Source organism: Ambystoma mexicanum, chromosome 5p (assembly GCF_040938575.1).
Source record: "Ambystoma mexicanum isolate Mex_15411 chromosome 5p, UKY_AmexF1_1, whole genome shotgun sequence".
Lineage (NCBI taxonomy): Eukaryota > Metazoa > Chordata > Amphibia > Caudata > Ambystomatidae > Ambystoma > Ambystoma mexicanum.
Genome location: NC_090930.1, coordinates 133,537,349 through 133,557,633, shown reverse-complemented (window position 1 = coordinate 133,557,633; position 20,285 = coordinate 133,537,349). Strand labels below are relative to the sequence as shown.

Below are 20,285 nucleotides of genomic sequence, written 5' to 3'. Positions count from 1 at the left end.
AAAAACGAGAGGTCACCCCCTCTTCCACTGCTCCACTGTATGTTGTTCTGTTCCTCGAAGTGTAGGACCTTCCCAGGAGAGAACAAAGGAGGCTTTGTGGGCTGGGCCCAGCTAACGGTTGTGGGAAACCACAATCTGGATGTTTTTTGAGTCACTGGAAACCTGTTGACGATCAAAATAACATCATATGGACTCCGACTTTTAAAACTGTACCTCATTGGCCACTGTATCAAACCAGATATCGTTTTATAATATAATTTAGCATTTATATAGCACTATGATTCCTCAGGTATCTGAGCGCTGCTTATTACCCACAGTGTGTGGTGCTCCTCGACCTCGGAAGGATGAAAGGCTGAGTTTGGCCCTGCCAGGATTCGAACCTGCGTCAGCAGGATCTGCACAGATGTCAAAGCAAGTGCTCTATTCGCTGTGCTATCAGACCTACATTTATAAATGTAGGTTTTATCCAACAGTAGCCACCAGGCCTTGTGGATGCGCATTTCTATGTAATTCGAATCACTGGTCCACTGTTGAGGGCAATAGTATGGATTCGAGCATGCCGTTTCAGGAATGAAAACCTGTTACTTGGGGCTGACATGTTGCAAACCACATAGCAGTTCCTAGAATGTCAGACTCTGTTCAGAAAAGAGTACACATTTGTACTATACTCTTTCAGCCAGTAGAATTGAAAAGCGGGGGCCTGTTTAGCAAGACTCAGTTTTCTGAGAGGCAACCAGAATCGCAGCTCTGGATTTGACACCCATGCAGGTGGCATTCTGTTTTAAGTTTGTAAAGTTTTTTATGTCGGAGAGATGGTTAAACGTTCCTCCCTCACCTTGACCCTCCTCCTTAACCCTGGCTTCGAGGGGATTGGGTCCTCCGACGTATTCCATATCTATGACATGTAATCACCACAGCTGTGCTGATTACATGTCATAGATATGGAATACGTCGTCGGACCATCCCATCGAAAGAACGTTACCAGGTAAGAAAGTAACTTGTTCTTCCATAACTCCTGGTTAGTGCTAACAAATGTTGACCCCAACTGTCTAAAAACTCTTATACTATGGGCGGGACCTGAAGTGCTGGCTACCGAAACTCCTTCGGGGCTTTCGAACTGTTCCTACTCTCTATAAGGGTTGGTTTTCTAATGCACTTACTCGAACGGATCCAGCCTGTCGCGCCCACTCGTTTTCTCACCTCCACCTTGCTTCTTTGACCAATCTTCTCTCCCTTAGATGGTTCTCTTCTTCTAATTCTCGCCTTCAATCTTTGCTGTTACTTCTCCCACGCCTCTTCACTACTGCCCTCCTCGAAACCTCCATCTACTGCTACTCGCCTCCTTCCTAAAAGTCCTTTCACTGTCCCACTTCAGACTTACTTTAGCTTTTCTACGCACTCGCCACGCAGAATCACTTTAATTCCTAAGCCAGTACCTCACCTGCTCCACACATCTCCCAAGCTGCTGCACCCCCATTTCTCGTGCTGGTCTGTTGGTTATCGTCCACCTCTGACCTCCCCTGAAGAGCAAAAAAAAAACAAAATTCCTGCTTTCTCTCCTTGACTTAAATCTCCCACCCCCCCCCTCTGGGGTTAGGCCAGGGGAAAAAGGCCAATCTCACCCGTTCTCCCCCCCCCCCACCCTTCCCTGGGGTGTGTATAGAAGTCTTGACAAGTGGTCTAAGCTTGGGAGGATAGCTCCGCGGCAACATGCTCGCCTTCGAAGCAAGACATGGAGCAACACAGGTTCGCATGCCGGGTCCGTGCTTAGAAACCGCTGAGTATTAAGCGCGTTCTAAATAATCTGTCATATCGAGAAACACCTATTTACTACGTGCAGGTCCACGATGTACCAACAATGGCAGCGGAGGCAGTTCAGTTTCCAAGTTCGTGTCTGGGCTTCTCTTATGGGATTCACCATTTAAGTATCTTTCGAAAGCATAGGTTTGGCTTCCCTTCTGTTCCCTGGTGGTCCTGGGGACCTTTGTGTGCCTCGGTTGGCTTGCCAACTCGTTCAAGGCACAGGTTTTCTAACAATAATAGACCCTGGACAGTATTTGTATCCTGTGGTAAGGGTCTGCAAGCATGTTGGCACAAGAGACCAGGTTTTGGGGTCCTCGCAACAGGTCTTTACCCAAAGGGGAAAAACGAGTTCTGGATTTCTACCTATACTTCCTACCAACCGCGAAGAGGGGCATTCGCACCTTGCTGGCAAGGTCGGGGAGGTGTTCTTGTCACATGTAGTGGACCTAATATGCCAAAACCAGGTTTATGTACAAAACATTCGGTTGTGTTGAGTGTAGACCGACCTAGGTCAGGCTATTTGGAGTATGCATTGACAAAACACCAAGTACAAATGTAACTCTGCATGTGGTGGACGAACATGTGAAATGATGGCAAGTGCATGTGATGGAGCATCATATTGTTGGACCCCTCTACACTATCCGATCGTGTTGTAAGCGTTTATGCCTGTCTAGTAGCGTGTAACTCTCCACCGCAGCTGTGCACATGCACACCGTTTCTTAGGGAGTCCCTTATCCTTCGCCAATGACTTGTGATAAGTGCACCCATCCGATGTCTGTTCTGCGAGGACTTGCTGTCCCGGTGGGCGGCTGCAGCCTTTGACTTTCCTTGCTCCAGCCTTGGGGAAGGCGCTGCCTGCTTTAACAAGCTGCAGTTTACAAAAGCGTGTCTGACCTTCTACTTGGTCCGAAGATCTCCTAACCTCGAGGCACCAATTGACTACGCCAAAAGGAGAAGGCCCATTGCCGTTTGTGTTCCATTTCATGCAAGTACATTATAAGGCTATTAGAAGTTAGTTTGGCGTTGCGTGAAGTATGCAGCTGCAGCTACAGGACTAACAGGTCTCTCCCCGACAGCCTTGCAGAGCTGTGTTCATGTAGGTTGTATATTGTGTATAGTACCCACAGGACCTGGGTAATGAAGGGCTGGGTGGATAGTTGGGGAGTTGAACCCGTGAACATCTGGAAATGGGATGGTTTGCCACCCCAATGGGCTATTTTCCAAGAATTCCCCCTTTTTTTCTGTTTTAAAATCTCTTCTGTAAACTTCCCTGTTGAGCAAAGCAAGACACATTGGTATTGTAACAGGGCAGCAAAATGAAAGATGCGCTTTGCTGTTGGCGGGTCAAGGAGGGTGTGCTCTGGGCTGCTGGTGCTTTTGTAATGAATGCTGTGGAGTCCTGACCAACATACATGTGCTGTTTTATACAGTGCAGGGTTTTCTGTCACCCAATGTGAGAGAAGCTAGAATTGGAACTTAGTTTCCCTGGCACAATTACGACCTTTTTACTGCTAGTCTGCAACTTCTCTGATGTTGCCATGTTCAGAGTTACAACGTGCACCACATTTGCACTGGCGGAGTTTGCCAGAGCTGTGTTGCATGGGCGGAGTTTGACAGAGCTGTGTTGCATGGGCGGCGTTTGGCTGAGCTGGTCTGCCCTTTTTGAGGTCTGACCTCAAAGTGTTTTCTCTTGTCTATATCTTCTGATTTGTACAAGTGGAGCTGGCACTTCGGGGGGCAATGCCTGGGTATTACTGTCCCATTTCATTACTTTCTTCGCTCATGAAACTACTCCCCAGCTATCTTGAGACGTGAGGCCATTAACATCCATTTCAAGCAGGTTTTAGGCCTTTTATGGGAAGGAGTCTCTGATAATCTCTCTACTCTATGATCTGGCACTGCTGCAGGATCGTGGAGAGGTCTGAGTTTTGATTCTCCTTGACCTCTCGCCAGCATTCAATACTAATCATTAAATTCTTTCTTCGCCTAGAGATGACATTGATTTCTGGTGCCCCTTTGGCTTGGTTTGTCTTTGTTCTCTCAGAAAGCTAACATACTGTCTCTTTATTTCCCTGTAGTTCTGCGCCTACCTCTGTCACCTGTGGGGTGCCCCAGGGGTCCTCAATGTCACTTCTTCTTTGCAATATATATCTACAGCCACTTGCTGATGATCTCCTCTCATGGCATCTGTTTTAATGTATGTGCCGATGACACTCAGCTAGTTTTTCGCCCTGGCCTCAAATCCTCCTTGTGAACATAAGGAGTGTCTAAATGAGATCGGGTGCTGGATGGCCTGACTGGCTGAAATTAAATGGGGAGAAAACTGAGATTCTGGTGGTTGGCTCTGCTAATCTCCACTCCCTGGCACCTAGCGCCTGTGTGAAGAACCTGGGTAATCAAACTTCTCCCCACAGGCTCGCGTGAGGCTCAGATTGCTTCCATTTGTAATGCTGGCTTCCTTATGTTGAAACACTTGAGGAAAATGATTGCATTCGTGCTGCCCGCCTCAGTGTCGATCCTCTGTAGTTACGGCCTCTGTTATGGGCTCTATTGACTATTGTAACAGCATTTATCTTGGCCTGCCCGAATACTTTGTTCATAGACTCCAGACCCTCCAAATCTCTGCAGCACGTTTAGCCTTGGATGCTCCCAGGCTCTCACTCGATTCCGCTGCTGACAAAGCTTCACTAACTTCCGGTGAGAAGCCGCATTAAGTTCAAGTCTCTGTACATTTCGCATCGTGCTGTCTTCTCTACCGGCCCTGTTTTTCTTCTAGCTAAGCTCACTTGCTATGTCCCCTCCATGGCAACTGTATTCTGCCTCCCAAAACGTACTGGTTGTTCTCCGTTTCTGCAAATCATGCTCCAGTAGACCTTCTTTCTCTTTACTTGCGGCAGTACAGTGGAACTCGCTGTTTTGCTGTTGGAAGCCAGATGCCGTTGGGCCTTGGTTTTCCACTTAAATACAAATGCATACACATACATAGGTCTAACGTTACAATACTAAAACAGTGGCTTGCTCTGATGGACTTCCCTGAAGCGTGAAGGTTATTGATGGTTCAGAAGGGAGGATTTCAGGGAGTTCCCTACTGGAGTGGGAGTCCTTATCCCCAAGAGGGGAGACTCTCCCTGTGAGGTCCCACTTACCACCCCCTATGCCCCTCCTACCGCCCCTACCGCCCCTAGGGGAATGATGTGTAGTGGGCTTACCTCTCTCGCCTCAGGATCCCCAGTGGGGAAAAGTGACAAGACCCTGCGCTTTATCACATACTTTAGTTAAGGTTTTATTAAAAGAAAACTTCCCGGCTGGGTCTCGGATCCCTGTGTAGTCCATAGCCCTTGACTACTAATACTTATTTGATTTATTTTTATTGTTTGAAGTGCAGACCTAGGATGAGAGCAGCAGAGCGCTGTACAGAGTGTTGGTAGCCAGCATTTGGGCTGCCATCTTTTAACAATAGCGCAATATTGTGGGGTCTGCATCGGTATGTGTGTCCATTGGAATTAGTCCTTGGTCCGGTGTTGTTGAAAGAGCAACATTTTGAGAGATTTGTGGAAATTGGAGAATTGTGAGGGTATTCTGAGCCGACATCAGGATCAAGTTCCAGAGGGTGGGTGCATAAGACAAGATTGTTTGCGAGGCCTGTCTTTGCCGACGAGTTGCGATTCAAGCCGCTTGGTTGATTTTACTGCATGAGGCGCGTGTGCCACCAGGTACGTGTAGCCACCAGATATGCTGGTGTACTACTCGTGACTGCTTTGTCTATGATGAATGCAGTCTTGAAAGGTCCTGGCTCTGAGTGGAAGCCAATGTAGTTCTTGTAGGATTGGGTCTTTCAGTCACATTTCCGTGCTTCTGTAATCAGACTTGCTGCAGCGTGGTGGACTGCTTTTAGGGGTGTCAAGTGAGCAGCTTCTAACCCTGTTGGGAGAGCCTTTCCCCCATCGATGTGCGAGATCACAAGGGCCTGCACTACGGTCCAGAGGTCCCACGGCGGGGTGAAGGGTATGGTTTTTTTATTTTTTGTAGGGTAGAGATTCTGTCCTAGGCCAGTTGGGCCTTCTTGGTTGTGTGTTTCTGGAATGACAGGCTGCTGTCAATGCTGAAGTATAAGGATGTTGGCGAGAGACAATTGTGGATCAAATCATTGAGCCATTGTTGGGCAAGTTGTTTTTTTTAGCGGGTGGACTGATGAGGATGAATTCCGTCTTGTATGGGTTTAGTTTGAGGTAGGCAGTCGACATCAGGACTGGATGATGGCTAGGTAATCGCAGAGACAAATGAGGTCCTGCGCTATTTACTCATGTACAACGGAGTATCGTCTGCGTATTGGTGGATGGCTCTATTGGGATCTTTCAGGAGGGTGGCCAGAGGGCTTCATGTAGGATTCGTGAGAGGATTGAACTTTAGGGGACTCAGCAGGAGATCTGTAGTTGGTTAGAATGCTCATCTCGCACATGCTATGACCTGTCTGAAGTTCAACACTACACGCAAATAATGATGCCAGCTCTAGGTTTGTGTTTTGGAATGTATAAAACAATGGGGTGTTTATACCAGCCTCGCACGCGGGGGGGCTTGGGGGGATAGGAGGGGGGTGTGGTGTATGTGGGGAGGTCGTGGGGGTGCTGGGAAGTCGTTGGGCGTTGCGGGGGGAGGGTGCTGGGGAGGGAAAGGGTGCGGGAGGAGGGGGATGGGGGAGGGGTTGGTGAGGGGGGTAGGAGTGGGGGCTGGAGGAGGGAGGTAGAGATTTCAAATTGCAGGTTGCTAGCCAGGAATAGAAAGGTAGTTTTACAGTTCGCAGTTCTCCACAAGTACACATCACACTATTTCTACTTTGCCGAAAGTCCGTTCTCTCTCGCCAATGGCTAGTGGCAAGTTTGAGTCCTGCATAAATGTTTGTGGTAGTTTGAGCGACATTCTATAGTGTTTGGTGTGTGTGTATATATCTTATGTAGACAGCATTGTTGCAGCTCATCCTATATGAATATGTGAATGCTAGTTTCCTCTCTTGTGCAGGTCAGCAGCTGATGTAATGGCAGCCCCTTGCAGTGTTAAAGGCCGGGCTACATGAATCTGTGTGTGACTGGCACGTTTGAACCTCAGTCAGACTGACTCAACCCTTAAGCCTTTCATGGGAAGAGATCTGCAAGGATGGGTAAAATGCAATAACCATTGTACTGCATGCTGTATATGACTTCAAATTAGGAGCCCTTGCTTCTCTCCATCATATAGTACAGTTTCAACCAGAGCCTCAAGGTCTCAGACAATCGTCCAGCTAATAACTAATAAAAGCAATACCGGTTATGAGTGACGTAATGAAGCGTTATTGCACGTGTGTAGTGTTGCACCAGTGTAATAGTATCGCATTGCTCTTGCCACGCATCCATATTGCACAACCCAAAACCTTCCACCCAACATTAAGCCCCCTACGACATTGCACTCCTAGCTTGCCTGTGCATCCTTTTCTATGCCAATTGTGCCCCTTTTTAACTGGCATGAGAGCGGGTACCCTGGGGCACGGGGCCATGGGCACCCTCTTCCACCTACGCCTGAACTTGCTACCAGTAGAACTATGTAGGTTGCAAGAACTCTGCTCTTCAGGCATGGCCTGGCCACTCGGGTCTTAAATAGGCTTCCTGGTATCCAGTTAATACCTGGCCCGGTTTCCTCTGCCCCCTTCCAGTGTCCTATCTAAGTAGGTGCATCGATAACTGCCCCTCCACACCCCCAACGGTAACATTTCCTCCTCATTGATGGACCTTCACTTTGTCCGAGATTTTATCTACACGAAATGGAGGTCAGAATGGTGCGTGTGGTTTTTTTTTTTTTTTTTTCTTTCAAGGGACATGACTTGCTTGTTCGATAATATAAATACAAGTGTGTATCTCGGCATAGAAGACCTCTGCTTCTAAGCACTACTAACGGATGTGGCTATTGCCAGACTCGGTTATTGACTCTTGTTTTTTGCATTTTTATAGCGCTTACACAGCCCGGGGGCATCGGGCGCTGTATTTATAACGTGCTTAATACCCGGAAGTTTCAAAGCGCGGACTTGTGTTGCTTCGTGTCGTCTTGTTTACAAGGCGAGCACGTCGCCGCGGAACTATCCTCCCGGGGCAAAGTAAAAGTATGTCGGCGGAGTTGGCGGCACCAGCATTTCGAATTGCAACGGACTAGTAAGGCTACACAGAGCTCTGTAGGGGGGGGGGGGGGGCGGGTGGCGTCACAGTTAACAAAGGCCCGGCATCTGCATTCTTATGCATGCATATTTAGGCAATTTAAATCGTGGTGTCAGTGTTTGAATGTCAGGGGGTGATTGGATTGGATTGGAATGGCATGGCGACTCGTGTGAAGTGCACTCTCGAGCTCGGCATACCCCTCCTCATTGCTAGTCACCCACCACATGCGCTAACGGGCACATTTTAGCAGCGCAGCCAACACATTCCTGAGCATGACCGTGCACATAATTTACATATAAATCACATGTGCATTGCTGCCAGCTGGCCCAATGTCCCGAGAGCCCGCTTTTAGTTGAGACTGACCATTTATTCACCAGCACGAACAATTCAGCGATGTGTAGGCCCTTAAGAGAAACTACAAGCCCCAGCGTGCAGAGCGCGGTTAGCTGGCTGGAGTCCGCCTACCTAATGTGCGCTCACTTGCAATTTCGCATTTTAACGCAGCAACACAATGTAACAGCATGGTGTACACGCGGTGTTGCCCGCTTGCTATCTCTTGAACTAAGGACACTTTATATCTTAAAACTGGATAACGATCACATGTTTAAGGTGCTTTAGAAGCAAGAAGAGTGCTACACATAACGGGTGATGTTTCAAGGACACCATTGTTGTTGGAGTGAGGCATAATCCGTGCAGGAACATGTCATTTGTGGTTATCTGGGCTGGCTGTGGCACAGTGTGTTGAGTCCTGATCCGGCCGGGGCATCAGCGGGAGACGGGGATAATGGGCCCACGCGGGAAGGCCTCGCTTGCACAGCTCCGGCGGGAGCATTAAACACACGGACACGCTCGGCTGGGTGCTCTGCCCCAGAACTGCCTCCATGGAGTGGGGGCAGGGCTTTTATTGGTCGCCTTGCGTCACCGCGTAGCGGGACGTAAGGCGGACATAACATTCCTATTTTAACTGAACAAATAAAGAAAACCTAAATTTCTCAGCCAACGGGCTGCCCCCCTTTTATTTGAGTCACTTGTGGGGATTGTCTACCACTCATAGTCTCTGAGCCTGGCTGGAGCCCTGGTGGCGGTTCTTAACCCATACCGTCCACCCCTGGAACTGGTCCCCAGTGTCCCCTCGGGCTGCTCACCTTCATTGTCCTGCTCGCCCGGTTCTGGTTCGCTCAGTAGTTCCTCGGCTCCTCCATCCATGCTTTCTCTCCTGTACGGGTCCCTCGTCCCTCGACGGATCCGCCTCTTCTTCTTCTGGGGGACACTTGCCATCTGTCCACAATCTCCTTGGCACTGCCTTAAACCATGACGCATTTCTCGTCACTTGCCTTTGTCCCCTTTTTGCGTTATCGTGCCTTGCCGTTTACTGATTGTCCACGGGGCTGCGTCATAGTGGGTGTCCAGTTTGGATTTGGACGGATTCCTCATCATGACCACTTGATCGCCCACTCGGTGATAGGACTGCTTGGCACGTCTCTTGACGCTCATGTGTGCCTTGGCTCCTGTCCTTCTTGACTTTTGCTCATTGTCGAGCGAGTCCGGGCTCCTGCTGGGGTGATGTGGTATGGAGGAGATTATGATGGTGCTGAACATCAGGTCAATCGGCCGTATGCCTGTCGTGCTGTGCGGTGTGACCCTGTAGTTCCACAGGAATCGGTAGAGGTCTCCCTGCCATGGGCTAGCGTTGACACGTGACAGGCGCAGTACCTTGTTAATTGTCTGCATGAAGCGTTCCACATCGCAGTTTGCCTGCGGCCATCTCGGCATAATGTGGTGATGGCGGATTTTGAGCTTTTTGAGATACTGTTTGAACTCTTCCCCTTGGAAAGGTGGGCCATTGTCGCTCCTGATTCTTCTTGGTAGTCAGTGTGTAATGAACATTTTTTCAATCGCGGGTATGACTGCCTCCGCTGCCGTGGAGTTGACAATCTCGACTTCCGGGTACCGGGAGTGGTAGTCAATGGCCACTAGTAGGTGGATGCCTTCCTGTAATTTGCAGAAGTCTATGCTTATTGCGTCCCATCTGCCGGACCCTTGCGCATCCGTTTGGATTGGCTCCGGGTTGGGCGGAGCCCCTGTTATCTGGCATGGGAGGCAGGTGCTGACCAGCCGCTTGACTTTGTCATCTATCTGGGGGAACCATACACAGTGTCCGATCCGGGCTTTGGTTTGTACTATCACTTGGTGGCCCTCGTGTGCCAACGCCATAATCTTGTCTTGAAGGCTCAGGGGGACGATGATTCGAGTTCCACAGAGGATGAGTCCTTCTTCCGTGATGGAGAGGTCCTGCCGGATCGTGAAGACCCCCCGTGAGGAAATCTTTCGCCTCTGTTGTCTTGTTGTGGATGTTCCGCAGGAACGACCTCCATTCCCCTGAGATGATTGTATCCTTTATCAGGTTGCAGCAGGGGTCTCTTTGTGTGCCCTCAACTATGTCATCCAAGCTGATTGCTCGAGGCATCATCATGGTGTGTATCACCTGGCAGATGTGTTCTTCCGTCTCCTCTGCCACGTGGATTTCCTTAGGTGTTGCCGCTCTCGGGTGTCTTGACAGGAAGTCTGCCGGGTTTCCACTGCCAGGCTGGTATGCCAGTTCGAAATTATATTGTTGGAGGTGCCATAGCCATTTGGCGATCCGGGCCGGAGGGTGAGAGGATGTGCCCATGAATATGGGGAGAAGTGGTTTGTGGTCTGCATAAATTGTGAATTTTCGGCCATACAGATATAGGTGAGTGTTGGCAACCCCATAGCACGGCTAGTGCCTCCTTTTCAATGTGGGAGTATCGTTGCTCCGTCGGTGTTAGTGCCCTGGAGGTATAGGCAATTGGCCTTTGTTCACCTGTTTTTGTCACTTGTGTGAGGATGGCCCCTAGGCCCACGGGGCTTGCGTCCACATACAGTTCAGTTGGAAGTGCTGTGTCGTAATAGGCCATTGTGGTGTTGGCTGACAATGATGCTTTTATGTGCTCGAACGCCTCTTGGCAGGCAGGTCCCCACTCCCACTTTGTGCTGGCCTTTGTGAGTTCTCGAAGGGGCTCCGAGAGCGTGGCCAGATTTGGATGAACCTCCCACAGTAGGTGGCCATTCCTAGGAAACTGCGCACTTCAGTTGGCGTGGGGGGGTAGCAGCTTGGATGTCCGCCACCTTTTGTGGTCCGCTGAGATGTCTGTGCTATTGAAAGTGTACCCAAAGAATGAGATCTCGTCCTTCAGGAATTCACATTTTTCTTTCAGTCCTGCGCTTTCTAACCTTAACCTGCCAAGGAGCATGTGGGGTCTTTTCTTGTGTTCCTCTGTTGCTGGCATGAATCAGAATGTCGTCGCTGACAGGTAGGACCCCCGGTATGCCACGGATCACCTCCTGTATTGTTTGCTGGAAGACCTCAGCGGCCGAAGAAATTCCAAAACTCAGGCGCTTGTACCTGTGTAAACCAATGTGCGTTGAGAAGGTTATGTACCGGGAGTCCCGGTGCAGCTTCAACTGGTGATAGCCAGCGTTCAGGTCTACCTTGGAAAATATCCTGGACCCAGTGAGGTCTGCCACTATCTTGTCCAGTGTCAGGGTGATGTGGCGCTCCCGCTTGATTTTTGTGTTTGGTAGGCGCATGTCTCTGCATATTCTGACCTTGCCAGGTTGTTTTGGCTTCTTCGTGACCACCATGGGGGAGACCGAAGGCGTAGGCCCCGTCACTACTTCAATTATGCCAGCTTTCTCCAGTGCCCTTAGTTCCTTCTCCACTTGGTCGCGCATGTGGAACGGCGTCCTTCTGTGTCGTACTGCTCTTGGTTGGACTGACTCGTGAATGTGTAGCCTGATCGTTTTTTTTTTTTTTGTATTTTATTTATTTATTTATTTCCCTTCAGGCATCCTATCCCCTTGAGTAGGTTGGGGTATTTTTCTAGCACGTTCTCAATCTCTTGTGAGTCAGTCACTTCGCAGATGAAACTCACCAGCCCCAGGTCTTCAGCTGCGTCTTCGCTCAGGAGGCATTCGATGCCCGCATTCACCATGTAGATTTTTGATTTTGGTGCCTTCTCGCCGCGGTTAATGATGGTACAGAACCTGCCTACTATGGGTAGTGGGGTCCTCCAACCCGTATGCAAATAGTAACGTGTCCGTCGCTTTCAGGTCAGGTTGGGGCTGGAGTGTCCTGAATGTGGTCCGTGGCATTACGTTTACCGAGGCCCCGGTGTCTGTTATCAGTACCTTCTGGTTCTGGATCGCCACCTGGCATTTTCGTCGTCTGAGCTTCTTCCTTGGCGTTTCCATGGCTGAGGGCTGACACCAGCTAGACTTTCCTCCCTTTCTTCCACTGTTCGTCCACGGACTCTTGTTGGGCACGTGCTGCATCATCACCTTCTTCCTCCGTGAAGGAGTTTGTGGTTTCGATTCACCGGGCGCTGGCCTGTTTATTTTTCTTTCCCCCACTCCTTTCCTGGGGCGCTTGCGGAGTCTGTTGCTGTGCGCCTGACGACCTGCATACCTTGGCATAATGGTCTTTCCTGCCACATGCGCTGCATGTGGTCCCCTGGGCCGGGCAGTTGCATCTTCTGTGGCGAAGCCCTCCGCACCACCCGCATTCAGTGGTTCCCGGGGATTGGGGCTGCCACCTGGAGTGCATGTAGTTTCCACCGGTCTCATCCCTCATAGGTTGGCGATTTTGTGATCTGGGCCACTGTGACCAAAGTGAGGACTAAGGGTTGTGCCCATGTGTGCTGCTCTGGTGTGAGCTAGTTCCCTCTGGCAGCCCAGCCCAAGGATTCGGGTCAACGAAATGCCCTTCTCACTCAGTACCATTGTTCTCAGTTTTTCCGATTGGATACCGTTGATGAGCTGTCTTCGGATTTCCTTCTCGATGTCTGTGAATTCACACAATATTGCCAGTTTACGGAGTCTGGTGTGGTATGCGTCTAGCGTCTCCTCTTCCAGCTGGATTGTTGTACAGAATATGAATGTCTCGTAATCTGGGTTGAGCTGTGGGAGAAGGTGGGCCGTAAGGGCATCCTTCGCTTGCTGGTAGACATCCAGGCCATCATCTATTGTCAGAGAATTGAAGATGCGTAACACTTCATCTCCCACTTTCAGCAATAGGTGCAATCTCATCTTTCTTGCAGTGGTAATTGCCATCTCAAACTTCATTGCCTTCTCAAACTTTTGTAGCCACAGTTGCCATCTTGGGCCAACCGATGAAGGGTCAGTGTAGGGGTCAAAAGGATGGATCATCACTGAGGAGCCACCTTGTGGGCGGGCTTGCGGTGTGCACCCAGACAGGTTTGCAGCCAGTCTGGATGGCGTGCCGGGTCTAGGGGTGGATGTGCCGGTCACCATGACTGGGCTCCACTTTGTCACGTGTGGGGGTCGATGTCTCACCTCGGCGTGCCCTTGTGAGGGTCTTCGGCCTTCCTTGTATGTGTCCACGTGTGGGGCATGAGTGGAGTGCCTGCTCCCCAGCCAGGATCCTGTTGCCATCATATCCTGCAGTACCTTGGCGTGTGATGTGGTCTCTGCACTTTTTTGGTGCCATCGTATTTGCATAGGAGGCTGAAGTAGTTTTAAATCAAGCCATGGTGCAAGGACTTTCCCCCCCTCCGCTTGGTCAAATAAACAATTGTAATTGGTGTAATGTTTCTCCTTCCAAACCCACAATTCTCCTATTGCTTTTGCCAGCCTAGGCAGCAGTCTCCCAATTTCATTTGTCAACACTGGTAATTATTTTTTAGGATTGGCCAGGTCATGGTGGCCACCCCTGTCCTCACACCGTGCCAGTCCTCCGCTCTGCCCCTGCTACGCCATGAGTCACGGTCCTTGCTCCAGCCGGGGGTGGGCGGTGACCCGTCCATGACTGGATGCGAGTTCAGTTGGTAATGGCACATTACGCCGTTCTTCTGGTACCACCGGTCAGGCATTAGAACGGGGAGCAACGTCAACACCATTTCCTGCCGTTTGCTCAGTCGCATTTTTGTTAGCATGAGTAAATTCCTTTTGCTTTTTTAGCTGGGTTTTCAGCCCAAAACAGGATGCTGGCATGTTGGTGTGAGGCCCAACGTCTGGGTGCTCTTTTTGTTGTGGGATCAGGGGGGTGATGAACTGTTTCTACTTTTAAATTGTTTGCTTCGAAGACCAGTGTTTTTGTAACCTACGCAAGTCTGCTTCTAGTCCATAGTGCTTTTTAGTTTTGCCTATAAGGGTGGCGCTTCAGTGCTACTTATAAGCCGAAACGAATGCATTGGTGTATAGCTAGGGAGAGCAGGCGTATGAAGAAGTACACAATACTTGTTGGTGTTTCGTTTGTTACCCACCAATTGACTGGCCACGGCCATGCTAATCCCTGTGGCCATTGCCACCCTCTTCCCGGCCCTGCTGCGCCCAAAACAAAACCTCTGGGGATCTTTTGAACTAACGTTATCAAGCCTTAAAATCAAACTCTGCACTAATTGCCTGCAAGGGTTTTTTCTGGAAGCCAATTGTTTAGTTGGTGCTGTAAACAGTCTACTGGTGTAATAGAAATGCCTTAACCAGGTCTGCCTTTTAGCCACTTGATTTGTAAGCAGTATGCCTGTCCTTCACTCAGAGCTGGCCTTGGGGCAGGGCGGGCCAGGCGACCGCCACCCCCCCCCCCCCAAGGCACCATTAGCCTCGGTCACCCAGCTCGGAGGAGTCTTTCAAGGGCTCCCCGAGCTGGCATAGTGGGAGAAGGCGCGGCAGGCGCCCTTATGTTATTAAATCCGCCCGTAAAGGCGGGGCGAAATTTAATAACCATAGGGTGCTGATGGCACCCTATTCACATGACGATTACCTCCCTGCTCTGATGCGGGAGTGAGGAGGTTTTCATTGGAATTCCAGTGATTAATCCTCTGCGAGATGCCGGAGCAGGGAGGGACAAAACCAATGGGGCACTCCTGATCCTCCCAGCCCCTTGTTACGAGGGGCGCGCGAGGAGTGGGGGGGGGGGGGGATGGGGAGGGGTGCCAATTCGTCTAGGGCGCTGCTGCCTCTAAGGCCGCCCCTGCCTTCACTGAAGTCCTGTTAAAAACGAACATTAGCAAAGCAAACAGTTTCGGCTTGTATATAGGTATGGCCCTCCTATCATATGCCCAGGTACCTACACCATTTTCAAACTAGTACCATTTCAGCAATGCCTGGTAAATACATTTCCCATAACCAGCACAATTCTAGAGTTTGGTCTTTTGTGTAGCTATGTCTGTTCTTTCAGCTATAAGAAGACCGTAGGACCTTTCATTGGAGTCTGGAATTGGGAGAGGCAGGGCATGCAACATGGACATGCTGCTTGTGTGTGAAAGGTTACTTTAGTCTTAGTGTGATGGGTCACAAACTTAAAAAAACCAAAATGCTCATCTGGTTTTCTGCCTTACACCATAACGAGAATCTGTGACGGCGTGTCTGCTTAACCCTTCAACTTCCCAGAAATGACCCTGCTCTCGCGATAATTGAACTCTGCATCTTAACATGTTTATCCCTGCCCAACTATCTGCTTCAAGGGACGCCCTAGCATGGCTTATCGCCCAGCTGCATTCTACATTACCATTTAAACCCTAAATACCTAAGATCTGAAAGCTTATGGAAATCGCCAGTATCCTATGCCAGCCCCTCAACACACACTACTTCCTTTGACGCAGTTGTAGATTTCATTATGCCAAATTGCCGGATTGAAATACTCGCTCAGTGCTTTCAGTGTGAGGACTTAGTAGCAAAGCCTCGTTTGCTGGGCCGGTGCAAATAGCAAGGCCTCCTAAATCAAATGGCCATTTGTTGCCCTTCCTTTTATAGAGCGACCAGATTGGAGGAGTTTAGTCCCAACATCCCACCTGTAAGTGACTCCAATCAAGCAATCCCACTAAGTCAGTTCCTTGTCTGGGATGCCCAAGGGAAGCCCTTATTTATGTATTTTTATGGCAAATTATAATCTGGATGATGAACCCTTGTATAACACCCCTCTCTTATAATCCCCCTTGACCCGACTGAGCCAAGAAGTAGGCTTGTTTTGCAAATTTAAAAGGTTTATTTGAAACATGAAACCATATCTATATCTATATCTCACATGCTGTGCATAGGCCGACATCTAGTGGAAGCTGTATTACAGTTTGTTTTTTGAAACTCGAAAATGGGCGTCGACACAGGGCGTGCCAGTAATACTATCCCTAGTGTGACGTCCACTGTACCCAAGATCCCTCACGCGGCTGGAGAAGAAATCGACCGTCGGCTGCTGCATGACGGATTTGGGCCTCGGAAGGCCTCTGGCCTCGGCCCGGGCCTTGGAAGGCCTCTGGCCTCGGCCCTGCAAGTAGGGAGAGTGGGGGGTTGGACATACTCTACACCAGGGGTGCACAACTGATTTTGACAGAGGGCCGAAAGTACCTTACATGATGGCTGTAGTGGGCCAAAAAGTAAATGTGGGTGGGGCGGTAGGCGCGGTGGGGCGTGGTGTGGCAGGAGGCTTTTTCAACCCCCTATTTTTATTAAACACTATGCCCCATGGCTCCCACCCCTCATGCAAACACTATGCCCCATGGCCCCCACCCCTCATGCAAACACTATGCCCCATGGCCCCCACCCATCATGCAAACACTATGCCCCATGGCCCCCACCCCTCATGCAAACACTATGCCCCATGGCCCCCAACCATCATGCAAACACTATGCCCCAAGACACCCACCCCTCATGCAAACACTATGCCCCAAGACACCCACCCCTCATGCAAACACTATGCCCCATGGCCCCCACCCATCATGCAAACACTATGCCCCAAGACACCCACCCCTCATGCAAACACTATGCCTCAAGACACCCACCCCTCGTGCAAACACTATGCCCCAAGACACCCACCCCTCATGCAAACACTATGCCCCAAGACACCCACCCCTCAAGCAAACACTATGCCCCATGGCCCGACCCTTCATGCAAACACAATGCCCCAAGACACCCACCCCTCATGCAAACACTATGCCCCAAGACACCCACCCCTCAAGCAAACACTAAGCCCCATGGCCCGACCCTTCATGCAAACACTATGCCCCAAGACACCCACCCCTCAAGCAAACACTATGCCCCATGGCCCCCACCCCTCAAGCAAACACTATGCCCCATGGCCCCCACCCCTCAAGCAAACACTATGCCCCATGGCCCCCACCCCTCAAGCAAACACTATGCCCCATGGCCCCCACCCCTCATGCAAACACTATGCCCCATGGCCCCCACCCCTCATGCAAACACTATGCCCCAAGACACCCACCCCTCAAGCAAACACTATGCCCCAAGACACCCACCCCTCAAGCAAACACTATGCCCCATGGCCCGACCCTTCATGCAAACACAATGCCCCAAGACACCCACCCCTCATGCAAACACAATGCCCCAAGACACCCACCCCTCATGCAAACACTATGCCCCAAGGCACCCACCCCTCATGCAAACACTATGCCCCAAGACACCCACCCCTCAACCAAACACTATGCCCCATGGCCCCGACCCCTCATGCAAACACTATGCCCCAAGACACCCACCCCTCAAGCAAACACTATGCCCCAAGACACCCACCCCTCAAGCAAACACTATGCCCCAAGACACCCACCCCTCAAGCAAACACTATGCCCCATGGCCCGACCCTTCATGCAAACACAATGCCCCAAGACACCCACCCCTCATGCAAACACAATGCCCCAAGACACCCACCCCTCATGCAAACACAATGCCCCAAGACACCCACCCCTCATGCAAACACTATGCCCCAAGGCACCCACCCCTCATGCAAACACTATGCCCCAAGACACCCACCCCTCAACCAAACACTATGCCCCATGGCCCCGACCCCTCATGCAAACACTATGCCCCAAGACACCCACCCCTCAACCAAACACTATGCCCCATGACACCCACCCCTCATGCAAACACTATGCCCCAAGGCACCCACCCCTCATGCAAACACTATGCCCCAAGACACCCACCCCTCAACCAAACACTATGCCCCATGGCCCCGACCCCTCATGCAAACACTATGCCCCAAGACACCCACCCCTCAAGCAAACACTATGCCCCAAGACACCCACCCCTCAAGCAAACACTATGCCCCAAGACACCCACCCCTCAAGCAAACACTATGCCCCATGGCCCGACCCTTCATGCAAACACAATGCCCCAAGACACCCACCCCTCATGCAAACACAATGCCCCAAGACACCCACCCCTCATGCAAACACAATGCCCCAAGACACCCACCCCTCATGCAAACACTATGCCCCAAGGCACCCACCCCTCATGCAAACACTATGCCCCAAGACACCCACCCCTCAACCAAACACTATGCCCCATGGCCCCGACCCCTCATGCAAACACTATGCCCCAAGACACCCACCCCTCAACCAAACACTATGCCCCATGACACCCACCCCTCATGCAAACACCATGTCCTATACTCATACAGACCCGAACCCCCCCACCCCTGCATACAAACTAACAAGTATACACCATGCACCCATACAGACCCGAACCCCCACCCCCCAACTCAGCACACAAACCCACAAGCATACACCATGCACCCATACAAACTCGAGCCCCCCCAACTCGGCACACAAACTCGCAAGCATGCACGCATACAGACTCGGACTCCCCACATCTCAACCTACACTGAACATGCACACAACACCAAACATTCAGGCAGACCCGACCCCACCCTCCCAGCCCGCCCACCCCCACCCCCCCACATCTCAACATACTCTGCACTTGTCCACAAACACATTCAGGCAGACCCGACCCCACCACCCCCCACATCTCAACATACTCTGCACTTGTCCACAAACACAATCAGGCATTCCCGACACACACCCCCCGTCCGCATCTCAACACACACTGCACTTGCACACAAACACATTCAAGCAGACCCGACACACCCCACCCCCGCATCTCAACATACACTGCACTTGCACACAAACACATTCAAGCAGACCCGACACACACCACCTCTCCGCATCTCAACATACACTGCACTTGCACACAAACACATTCAGGCAGACCCGACACACCCCACCCCCGCATCTCAACATACACTGCACTTGCACACAAACACATTCAAGCAGACCCGACACACACCCCACCCCGCATCTCAACATACACTGCAGACATACAAATACAAACACACCCATAGACACCCGACACACACCCCCACCTCTGCATCTCAACATACATACATACAAAAACAAAAAACACAGGACGGAGCCGAGACAGACACACACACAAACATACAGCCCCCCCACCATGTACTTACCCAGACGTCCTGGAACGCTGGCGAGGCTTCTGGCACTGCCCAAATCGTTTTGGGTTGGGTGCACAGATATAGAAGTATACCCAACCCAAAACGATTTTTAGAAATGGAGGGACAGATGCAAAACAAGAGCCTCTTGTTTTGCATCCGTCCCTCCATTTTTAAACATCTTTTTTCTCCGGCTTTACCCGGGCCGCCAGAGAGAGACAGTATGGATGGAACAAAGGGCCATCCATACTGCCCCTCTTCTGTGCGGCCCGTGGGGGGGTGGGGATTGCTCAGCCCCGACTTCATTCTGCTGGGGGTGGGGGGAGAGGAGGGCCCCGCAGCCCCCCCTACTCTGCACCCCTGCCAGGGCAGATTAGGTCACTGAGCCCCAGCTTCCCTGGCAGCATACACACACACTGCGTGACTCACGGCCCGGCAAGGAAAACAAAGACTTTCTTAATGGAGGGCGACCTTTGCTGCTTGCGGGCCGCCTTCCATTAGGAAAGTCTTCAACCCTGCCGGGCCGCATCCAGCAGCATCACGGGCCGCACTTGGCCCGCGGGCCGTATGTTGTGCACCCATGCTCTACACTCTTGGTATATAGGTACACCTTATACATTTCCTACACTTAACAGCCCGCTGCCTCAAGGTGCGTATGGAGGGTACCCCTTTTCAATTCTGCCCCAAGTGCAATCGCAAATACCCTTGGGTCGACAGGCACGCCACGTGCAATCTCTGCTTGCCGAGGGACCACCCCGAAGCGAACTGCAGAGCGTGTAGTAGGTTTAAACCTTAGACACTTAAGGAACGTTCGAAGCGTTGGGCCCACCACGCCAGGCAGGCGGCCATGGCAGCGGAGGGCGCCTTCAGCGATGGCAGCGACGCCGTACTTTCGGACGGCGAGGGCATTACGGCGTCAAAAGACAGCCGAGCGCAGGTCCCCGACCTCGGAAGGTCGTCCGACAGGGCGGCTATATGGAAGACCCCCGACGACACAGGCGCTTCACACACCACCCACACTAAACACACGAAGT

At 51.1% G+C, this 20,285-nt stretch overlaps 1 protein-coding gene across 2 annotated transcripts in view; it reads left to right on the top strand.

The window, feature by feature from the left end:
- Positions 1 to 20,285, top strand: part of MSN (moesin) — a 278,033-nt gene that overhangs the window by 44,639 nt on the left and 213,109 nt on the right. Inside the window, exon 1 of one of the 2 annotated variants that reach the window (XM_069612527.1) lies at positions 6,920 to 6,958. The exons of the other annotated variant lie outside the window; for it this stretch is intronic. Coding sequence (XP_069468628.1) covers positions 6,935 to 6,958 — 24 coding nt within the window. The 5' untranslated portion in view covers positions 6,920 to 6,934. Of the gene's footprint in view, positions 1 to 6,919; positions 6,959 to 20,285 lie in introns of those variants that run through there. 2 annotated transcript variants of the gene reach the window in all.